The sequence below is a fragment of the Copadichromis virginalis genome, linkage group LG3, assembly GCF_057382275.1.
Source record: "Copadichromis virginalis isolate Kocher_CV1m ecotype Utaka linkage group LG3, C_Virginalis_male_GT1.1, whole genome shotgun sequence".
Classification (NCBI taxonomy): Eukaryota; Metazoa; Chordata; class Actinopteri; order Cichliformes; family Cichlidae; genus Copadichromis; species Copadichromis virginalis.
The window spans coordinates 25,746,651-25,756,896 of record NC_140620.1 but is presented as its reverse complement, the minus strand read 5'-3'; the positions used below and the strand labels follow the sequence as shown (position 1 = coordinate 25,756,896).

At 44.7% G+C, this 10,246-nt stretch overlaps 2 protein-coding genes and 1 pseudogene across 2 annotated transcripts; 2 read left to right on the top strand and 1 right to left on the bottom strand.

Moving 5' to 3' along the window:
• Positions 1 to 3,161, bottom strand: LOC146713677 (histone H3-like). Its single transcript, XM_085449681.1, has 2 exons — positions 3,027 to 3,161; positions 1 to 312 (listed from the first exon to the last, which is right to left on the bottom strand). The coding sequence occupies exons 1-2, from the start codon at positions 3,159 to 3,161 to the stop codon at positions 22 to 24; spliced, it is 426 nt and encodes a 141-aa protein (XP_085305807.1). The 3' UTR covers positions 1 to 21.
• A 323-nt stretch (positions 3,162 to 3,484) lies between these two features.
• On the top strand, positions 3,485 to 4,379 carry LOC146713676 (zinc finger matrin-type protein 2 pseudogene; annotated as a pseudogene).
• Positions 4,380 to 8,894: 4,515 nt separating this feature from the next.
• On the top strand, positions 8,895 to 9,557 carry LOC146713675 (histone H2A-like). The gene is made up of 2 exons (XM_085438868.1): positions 8,895 to 8,995; positions 9,172 to 9,557. Exons 1-2 carry the CDS (start codon positions 8,895 to 8,897, stop codon positions 9,503 to 9,505), a joined length of 435 nt encoding a protein of 144 aa, XP_085294994.1. The 3' UTR covers positions 9,506 to 9,557.
• Positions 9,558 to 10,246: the final 689 nt, after the last annotated feature.

Below are 10,246 nucleotides of genomic sequence, written 5' to 3'. Positions count from 1 at the left end.
GTTGGTAGGAGAGCGTGCAGCTTAAGCTCTCTCTCCGCGGATGCGGCGAGCCAGCTGGATGTCTTTGGGCATGATGGTGACCCTTTTGGCGTGGATGGCGCACAGGTTTGTGTCCTCGAAGAGTCCGACCAGGTAAGCCTCGCTGGCCTCCTGCAGAGCCATAACAGCAGAGCTCTGGAAGCGCAGGTCGGTCTTGAAGTCCTGAGCGATCTCGCGGACCAGGCGCTGGAAGGGCAGCTTGCGGATCAGCAGCTCGGTAGATTTCTGGTAACGGCGGATTTCTCGCAGAGCCACGGTACCGGTGTTCCAGATCTACTGGCGTTTAGATCAACTGGCGTTGGTCGAACAGATGTGTGGCAGTCTTGCGTTTCAGTAGCTGCTACCGACAAACCAGCAAAAAAACGCCAAATGTGTCATCTGTGACACTTGTGAGGTTATCTCAAACACACTCCGTCAGTCTTGATGCTGTTGAACAACAAAATGTTTAAAATGTGGCGAGTTTATCTGGTGATATCCTCATGCGCGACGCGATCGCGAAAACAGCAAACAAGTAACACCACGCCGATGTTGTTCACAGGACAGCAAGAGTAAACGATCGGGAGACTGTTGTCGTCGTTATCGTTCCCCTCGCACGGTTTATTTCTCCGAATTCAGCGTTTTTGCTTCACAACTAAAGCGAACAGTTTACTTTGTGCACTAACATGGAGTCGAGTCAACCAGCGCCACCTCTGGCCAAGTGCCACAGCCTACAGCCAGATCAACCTGTGACACACATCTGCACCACGTTTGAATTCGTGTCATGCACATTTGTACCTTTCAATTGTCTCTGTTTGTGCGTCATGCAAATAAACCTTTGAAAAGAATGAAATGATATCATATATTCCTTATTGGCCTACATTTGTACAAAATTCCAAATTATATACACAAAGTCATAGACATCACCACTCCAATTGGTCATCATGATTTTGATATTCTCTTTTTCCATAACAATGAAATACCCCTTGGACAAATATGACACATCAATATTTCATTAGTGTTGTCACATCACATCCTGTAAGCATCGTCTGTCTGTGTCTTTTCCCTGGAAATTAATATTTCCAGCCAATTTAGGCAATCCATCAACATGGCTGGAGTTATATACAGTCTGTATAAGTGTGGTTAATCTAATGAACATTTGTAAGGAGACGGCAGTTACTTTGAATTCACAGCAGTTACACAGTGATTAGTAATAAACAGAGCCAGTGAGAGTGAGTGGATTTAAGAAAGTCAGTGACTCAGGTGTGTCGCTTGGTTTGTCATCTGTTTGTGAGACTGGAGGAGACGTAGAAATCCTTTGTTTTAAATCTTAGTTAGGAAGATGCCTGTTTGAAAACAAGCACTTTCTGTGAGGAATGCAAGAAGTACATCTGCAGAAAGCACACAGTTACATTCTGTCCATCATGTGGACAAAACTGAAAATGTTGAGCATTGAAAAACTGAGAACGTTGGGCAAGTTCAAAAGAAATGTGTTTGTAAGAACGAAAAACCAAATTGTTCCTAAAATAGTTATGGAAAGTCACTGTTGTATGTCTGTGTTCTACATGTTTATCTAATGGAAAATAAAGTTGCTGTTGTTTTATTGCCGTTTTTGGATAATTCTGAGTGGATTTACACAGTACGGGTCAAAATGACCCGCAACAAAATCAATGTCAATTGTTTGTTCTTCAACATAATACAAGGGTTAATTTCCAAAACTTGCTTATGATCTTCAATTTGTAGCAGATCCACTATCACACAGCAGCTGGAGCAGTCTCCAATGGAGGTCAGTCCACTACTACCATAGCCTACTACTAGATTAACTTGTGACACATCTGCACCTGCTGCTATGATCACATTGAGTAGAGGCTAAGTGGCTGCACTAACCCCTGGTACATCCAAATCTGCCCACAAACATGTTGACAGATGCAATGCCAGCAATGTGGATTGTCAACACTAAAAACAATCAGTAAGCAAAGACAACAGGGATCACTTTTTTCTGTTTATTTAGCACCCACAACATTTGTCCACAACACTGTGTGGTACCACTTTCCACAGAAGGTGCATTCAATCTGCAAGATTGAATGAGATTGTCAGGGTCATTGTCTGACTGTTTATTACTAATCACCTGCTGTACATTCACAGTAACTGCCATCTCCTTACAAATGTTTATTAGATTAACCACACTTATACAGACTGTATATAACAACCAACTCTGAAATGTTCGTTTGCAGAGGGAAGACACAGACAGACTATGCTAACGACATGTGATGTTACAACACTAATGAAATATTGATGTGTCATATTTGTCCAAGGTGTATTTCATTGTTATGGAAAAAGAGAATATCAAAATCATGATGACCAATTGGAGTGGTGATGTCTATGACTTTGTGTATATAATTTGGGATTTTGAACAAATGTAGGCCAATAAGGAATATATGATATCATTTCATTCTTTTCAAAGGTTTGTTTGCATGACGCACAAACAGAGACAATTGAAAGGTACAAATGTGCATGACACTGATTCAAACGTGGTGCAGATGTGTCACAGGTTGATCTGGCTGTAGGCTGTGGCACTTGGCCAGAGGTGGCGCTGGTTGACTCGACTCCATGTTAGTGCACAAAGTAAACTGCTCGCTTTAGTTGTGAAGCAAAAACGCTGAATTCGGAGAAATAAACCGTGCGAGGGGAACGATAACGACGACAACAGTCTCCCGATCGTTTACTCTTGCTGTCCTGTGAACAACATCGGCGTGGTGTTACTTGTTTGCTGTTTTTGCGATCGCGTCGCGCATGAGGATATCACCAGGTAAACTCGCCACATTTTTAAACATTTTGTTGTTCAACAGCATCAAGACTGACGGAGTGTGTTTGAGACAACCTCACAAGTGTCACAGATGACACATTTGGCGTTTTTTTGCTGGTTTGTCGGTAGTAGCTACTGAAACGCAAGACTGCCACACATCTGTTCGACCAACGCCAGTTGATCTAAACGCCAGTAGATCTGGAACACCGGGCCTATAACGGTGAGGTTTCTTGACGCCTCCGGTGGCCGGGGCGCTCTTACGAGCAGCCTTGGTGGCCAGCTGCTTCCTGGGGGCTTTGCCGCCAGTAGAGTTGCGAGCGGTCTGCTTGGTTCTTGCCATTCTTCGTCTCTTTTCTTTTAACTGTGCTAACAGCAGAAAATGTAGCAAACAGACGAGACTCGCTGCTCTTAAAGTGTGTGACTGGCTGTGACGCGGTGCCGCTCCGGCTCGTGATTGGTGAGGGGCTCCACGTGGTGCTCAGCACCGTTCAGAGGAGCACGGCCCCGCCTCAGTGTGTGCCTCTCATTGGAGAAAAGTGCATTGAATATGCGCGCTGCCGCAAGCCTCTCTGCGATTGGTGCGTGACGAAGCTGCGCGCGCTCTGCGGAAATATAAGCGAGGCTTTGAGCTGATCGGGCCACATTTTCTCTTAGTCTCGATACTACGAAGAGAAGAACCTGTCAAAATGAGTGGTTGCGGCAAGACCGGAGATTTTTTCCGGTCAAAAGTAAACAAGATTGCGTCAGGCAGCGGGTCGAGTAAAAACGACTTCCGTCGGAAATGGGACAAAGACGAGTACGAGAACCTCGCCCAGAAACGTCTGGTGGAGGAGAGGGAGTACGAGCGGCGAGATGGAAAAACTGCGCCGCCGGTCAAGCGGGACCTCCTGCATCACCGGGACTACAAGGTGGACTTGGAGTCCAAGCTGGGGAAGACCATCATCATCACCAAGACCACACCGCAGGCCGAGATGGGCGGGTATTACTGTAACGTGTGCGACTGTGTGGTCAAAGACTCCATCAACTTCCTGGATCACATCAACGGCAAAAAACATCACAGGAACCTGGGCATGTCGATGTGGGTGGAGCGCTCGTCTCTTGATCAGGTGAAGAAGAGATTCGAGGTGAACAAGAAGAAGTTGGAGGAGAAGCAGAAGGAGTACAACTTCGAGGAGCGCGTGAAGGAGCTGCGGGAGGAGGAGGAGAAGGCGAAGGTGTACAAGAAGGAGAAGCAGAAGGAGCGGAAGCGACGGGCGGAGGAGGACGTGGACTTCGAGGAGGACGAAGAGATGGCGGCAGTGATGGGCTTCTCTGGCTTCGGCTCGTCCAAGAAGAGCCACTGAAGCTCCGCCTCTCTCAGGCAGGAAGCAGGTTTCTGCCCCACCCTCTCTACATCAGGCGGAGGTTCGGACTTAGGCGGAGTGGCATTAATGTGGCTAGTTAATAGGTATGCCCTCATTGTCATCTGTTGTGATTTTATTTTGAAAGGATGCTTCCTGTTATGCTGCAGAGTGCACGCGAGAGTTCAATAAACAAAGTCACCTTTTGGTGTGATGTTCCGGTGAAAGCCAATGCCCCACGTGTGATTCCTCCGTCTAGACAATATAAGTATCTTCAATATTCATGCAGATTCCGCTGGGAGACCCGTCTCTGCTAACAGGTTATGGGCCCAGGAAAACATTGAAGCTACGCCAGGGGAAAGTTTACCACCAGAAAAGTCGCAAAGTACAGCGTGTTCGGTGAGGACTAGCATGCTAAGTTAGCACCATGAGTAAGCGTGCTGGTGAACCCAGTGGCCGATGGGCAAGGTTGGTTTTTGACGGAGATGAGGAGAATTATGAACTTTGGGAGACAAAATTTTTGGGACATCTTAGATTACAAGGTCTAAAAGACACAATATTAAAGTGATGAGGACGACGATAAGAATGCCCAGGCCTATGCAGAGTTAATACAGTTCCTGGATGATAAGAGTTTATCGCTCGTGATGAGAGAAGCTGCCGATGATGGACACGAGGCACTGAAAATTAAGAGATTATTATGCGGGAAAAGGTAAACCAGGAATTATCAGCCTTTATACTGAACTGACTTCTCTGAAGAAAGCAAGCACTGAGAGCGTCACGGAGTACATCATACGCGCAGAGACATTTATTACAGCCCTGAGAAATGCTGGAGAGACACTTAGTGATGGTCTGCTTGTAGCGATGGTGTTAAAAAGTTTACCAGAAGCATTTAAACCTTTTTCTGTTCACATTACGCAAAGTGAATCAGAAATCAAGTTTGCAGAATTTAAAACAAAACTCCGCAGCTATGAGGACACTGAGAAAATGCGCTTAGTGGAACAAGAGGATAACATCATGAAGGCGAGAGTGGAACCCAGCGCGAGACCAGCAGCAGCTGCTAATGACCACAGGAGAGACATGTCAGACATAGTCTGTTTTAAGTGTGGCCAGCGGGGACACAAGGCCAGAGCATGCCGCTACAAACAATGGTGCGGTCACTGTAGAAGCAACACCCATCGAGAGTCGACTTGCAGGAGACGACAACGGAATGATGAAGCACGCACAGCCTCGGAGGAGGGCGGCAACGCAGAGAGCGACGACACCTATGTCTTCCGGATGAGCGATGACTACGAGGAACCTCAACAGCGACATCAGGACCAAAGGCCTGATGGTGGATACTGGCGCAACATCACACATCCTGAATGATAAAACAGCATTCAAGAAATTTAATGACGACTTCCAGCCGGGAACACATTGTGTGGAATTAGCTGATGGCACCAGGTGTAAAGGAGTGGCTGAAGGCAGAGGAGATGCAGAGGTGTGCTTGATTGACAGCAGAGGGAGACAGTGTAAAACAACACTGAAAGACGCTCTATGCATTCCCTCATTTCCACAGAATATCTTCTCTGTGAGAGCGGCCTCCACGAATGGAGCCACTATCATCTTTAAGAAAGGAAGGAACGTCCTTCAACACAGAGACGGTACAAAGTTCTACATCCATGAGCACAACAGACTTTATTACCTTGAGACTGTAAGTGAGTATGATGATAAGTGTAATAATTGTTTTGATGTGCAGACATGGCACGAAATTTTGGGACATTGCAATCATAGTGACATTCTGAAGTTACAAAATGTGGTTGAAGGTATGAAAATCAAAGGGAAAACTGACAACCAAAGTTTGAACTGTGAGGTGTGTATTCAGGGAAAATTTGTCCAGACTAGGAATAGAAACCCTGACAGAAGAGCTGAGAAACCTCTCGAGCTGGTACATACGGATCTAGCAGGGCCGATAGATCCAGAATCACGAGATGGACACAGATATGCATTATTGTTTACCGATGACTTTTCCGGTGCAGTATTTGTATATTTTCTCAAAAACAAAAGTGAAACAATGCAAGCAACTGCAATCTTTTTGGCCGATACAGCCCCACACGGGAAGGTAAAGTGTATCAGGTCAGACAACAGCACAGAGTTCATGGCAAAGAGTTACCAGGTATTGTTAAACAAACATGGAATAAGACATGAAACTTCAGCCTCATATTCCCCTCACCGGAGTGGTACAGCAGAACGTGGCTGGAGAACACTTTTTGATATGGGGAGGTGCATGCTTATTGAGAGTGCCATACCAAAGGAATTATGGACGTATGCAGTTCAAACAGCGGCTATTGTGAGAAACAGATGCTTTAACAACCGGACAGGACAGACACCTTACTTTTTGCTGACTGGGCGGAAGCCCAATCTATCCAGAATGCGAAAGTTTGGGTGTGAGTGTTATGCTTACAAGCAAAACAAGGGTAAGCTGGATTCTAAGTGTACAAAAGGGATTTTTGTAGGCTACGACAAAAACAGCCCAGCATACAAGGTTTATTTCCCAGACAGCGCTAAAGTGCAAAAGTTTAGGCTGGTTAAGTTTGTAACCAAACACAATGAGGAAAAGCAAACACAAACTGATACGACATCTGAGGATGAAGACATACAGGTGAGGGAGAGACCAAACGTGAACAGGGAAAGCCCCAGTACCAGTTCACAGGAACCAGATACTGACAACCAACCAGAAGTGAACAGTCAGATGCCACTTAGTGATGAGACTGAAAACTCCAGAAGGTATCCTTCTAGAACAAGAAAGAAACCAGATTATCTAAATGAATATGAGTCAGGAGAAGACATTGATGATCAAGTGCTGACTAACATAGACTACTGTTACAGACTGTTAAGTAACTCACCCGTGACATTCAGTGAAGCTGTAAAGTCACCCAACTGTAAAGAGTGGAAAGCAGCTATGGATGAGAAAATGCAATCCTTAAAAGAGAACATCACCTTTACCCTAACAAGCCTACCTGAGGGATCAGAAAAATATAAAGCACGGTACGTAGCTAAAGGTTACAACCAGTGTTTTGGGATAGACTATGATGAAACTTTTTCTCCGACTGCTAACCTGACAAGCATAAGAGTATTGATGCAGTGTGCAATACAAGAAAACCTGATTTTGCATCAGATGGATGTAAAAACTGCATACTTGCATGCACCAATAGATTTTGAAGTTTATGTTGAGCAGCCAGACGGCTATGAAGTAAAAGGAAAAACAGATGAGAAACTGGTCTACAAGCTGGAAAAGTCACTTTATGGGCTTAAACAGTCAGGCCGAAACTGGAACAGGACATTACATGACTATTTGATAGAGAACGGTTTCATGCAGAGTCCTGTAGATCATTGTGTTTACACAAGGAAAACAGGAAAAGAAAAAGTGATCATGATCATATGGGTTGATGATATTATTATTGCAGCCAGTGATGAAAGGGTTCTGAAAACTGTGAAGGGAATGCTAACTGCAAGGTTCAAAATGAAAGATATGGGGAATCTCAAACATTTTCTTGGTATTGATTTTGAGCAAACCAAAGACTGTAAAAATGTCACAAGAGAGATATGTAGAAAACATACTGGAAAGATTTCAAATGCAAGACTGTAAACCAAGATCAACTCCTTGTGAACAAAAGTGGAACTACAATGATGATGCTGAGAAAATGAACAATGTCAGAATGTACAGAGAGGCAGTAGGTAGCCTTATTTACTTGACCTCTTGCACACAACCAGATTTGAGTTTTGTTGTAAGTAAACTGTCACAGCACTTCAAAGAACCAGCTGTGGAACATTGGACTACTGTGAAACATGTTCTAAGGTATTTGAAACAATCAAAAGACAAGACATTGTGCTACAGGAAAAGTGACAAAGATTTGAGAGTACAAGGTCACAGTGACTCAGACTGGGCTGCAGATGTGACTGACAGGAGGAGTACTACAGGTTACTGCGTAAGCCTGAATGAAGGAGGTACTTTGGTGTCATGGCGAACAAAGAAGCAGCCAACTGTTGCCTTGTCAACTTGTGAAGCAGAGTACATAGCTTTGGCAGCAACAACACAAGAATGTTTGTACTTGACACAACTGTTGCAAAGCATGTATGAGCATCAAAAGGGACCACCAAAGATTTTTGAGGACAATCAAGGGACTATTGCATTGGCAAAGAATCCTGTTAACTAACAGAGGTGTAAGCATATCGATATAAGGTATCATTTTGGGAGATCAACAGTTAATGCTGGAAATTTGATATTGGAATATTGTTCGACAGGTCTGATGGTGGCCGATGTTATGACAAAGCCAGCAACAAAGGGGAAGTTATTGAAGTTTGAGAATGTTTGGAGTGTAAACAAATAGTAAAGAAAAAAACTGTTTCTTTTGGAATGCATGTAAAGCTGACAATGTGAGTGCAAGTGGGGGTGTTGAGCTAGTTAATAGGTATGCCCTCATTGTCATCTGTTGTGATTTTATTTTGAAAGGATGCTTCCTGTTATGCTGCAGAGTGCACGCGAGAGTTCAATAAACAAAGTCACCTTTTGGTGTGATGTTCCGGTGAAAGCCGATGCCCCACGTGTGATTATTCCTCCATCTAGACAATATAAGTATCTTCAATATTCATGCAGATTCTGCTGGAAGACCCGTCTCTGCTAACATTATTCACAGCCAGACTTTTATTTTGTTAGTCCATTCAGATGTAATCAGCTGCTTCCTGCCGCTTACTGGATGCTGATTAAGTGTTTCTTGAATCCTGCAAGCAGTAAATACAACAGGTCAGAGGTCGGACAGGAAGTAGCTGTCAGCAGTGAGGTGTTTGATTTCCTCGGGTTTGTGTTTGGGCTTCTTCACAGAAAGTTTTGATTCAAACACACAAAACGTAAAACTTTATTTAAAGCACAGCTCAGACAGTTTGATCCCCGTCTGTATCAGCCCCTAGGCATGCTGGGAAATTCAAATTGTAATAAACAGTTTTTGTTTTTGTTTTTTTGTTTTTAAAAAAAAGAGAGACTGGAGGCAAAGCCAGAGCTAAGGCTAAGACCCGCTCATCGTGTCCACAGACAGGCAACTATGCGGAGCGTGTGGGAGCCGGCGCCCCCGTTTACTTGGCGGCTGTGCTCGAGTACCTGACCACTGAGATCCTGGAGCTGGCTGGCAACGCAGCCCGCGACAACAAGAAGACTCGTATCATCCCGCGCCACCTGCAGCTGGCTGTGCGCAACGACGAGGAGCTCAACAAGCTCCTGGGGGGAGTCACCATCGCTCAGGGTGGTGTGCTGCCCAACATCCAGGCTGTGCTGCTGCCCAAGAAGACCGAGAAGCCCGCCAAGGCCAAGTAAACGCAAAGCGCTCGGCTTCACCAACAACAAAGGCTCTTTTAAGAGCCACACACTTCTCTCTAAGCAAACATTCTTCTTGATGTTAATGTGTTTTTAGCAAGTTGTGTACTGGGAAATGTAGATTATGCATATTGATTTATTTTGAAATGTGCATTCATTCATGTCATCTTACATAGTCACGGACTGAAATCCACCTTCAAAAAAATACTGTGAGTGCTTAAGCAGAGTGTTTGTTTTATTCACAAGACCAAAATAGAGGGTCTTAATATAAAGTCAAAATAAAACCAAAGCAAAATGCTCTCTGTCTCCTGCTGTGTGGTTAAGGTTCAGTATCACTTAAGCTGCCAAAATGAGTGGACGCGGAAAAACCGGAGGAGTAGTTGGTTATGTAATCATGCCCCCGTATGCCCCATTATCGTTTGCTTCAAACTTCAGCAGTCTATGGGTGAGACTTAAGTACATCGGAAACGGGGACCCCCCAACCCGTGATTATGTTGCTGAAGAGCTGTTATTGCAAACATCATGGCTGAATGTGTAGGACATATACTCTTTCATTGCTCTGCCCAGTAAACGGGATTTTGAGCTGTGTTTCACCCAAGAGGCGCCTTTACGTCGCTTCTTAGAGATCTCTCTTTCCAACGCATCGCATCCGAAATGGAAAGACTGGCAAGTGGAGTCTTCTGTCCAGGTCGAGGTAGTGACTCTTGTTGTTAAATTCTGGACTGGAAGGATTCCAGACCA

Bases quoted from the DNA above. Each gene is read 5' to 3' on its own strand.
- LOC146713677 (XM_085449681.1), bottom strand. From the start codon at position 3,161: ATGGCAAGAACCAAGCAGACCGCTCGCAACTCTACTGGCGGCAAAGCC. The intron at 313-3,026 runs GTTCCAGATCTA...AAACGCCAGTAG, and splicing joins CTCACCGTTATAGGCCCGGT to ATCTGGAACACCGGTACCGT.
- LOC146713675 (XM_085438868.1), top strand. From the start codon at position 8,895: ATGCTGATTAAGTGTTTCTTGAATCCTGCAAGCAGTAAATACAACAGG. The intron at 8,996-9,171 runs GTTTGTGTTTGG...TTTAAAAAAAAG, and splicing joins GAGGTGTTTGATTTCCTCGG to AGAGACTGGAGGCAAAGCCA.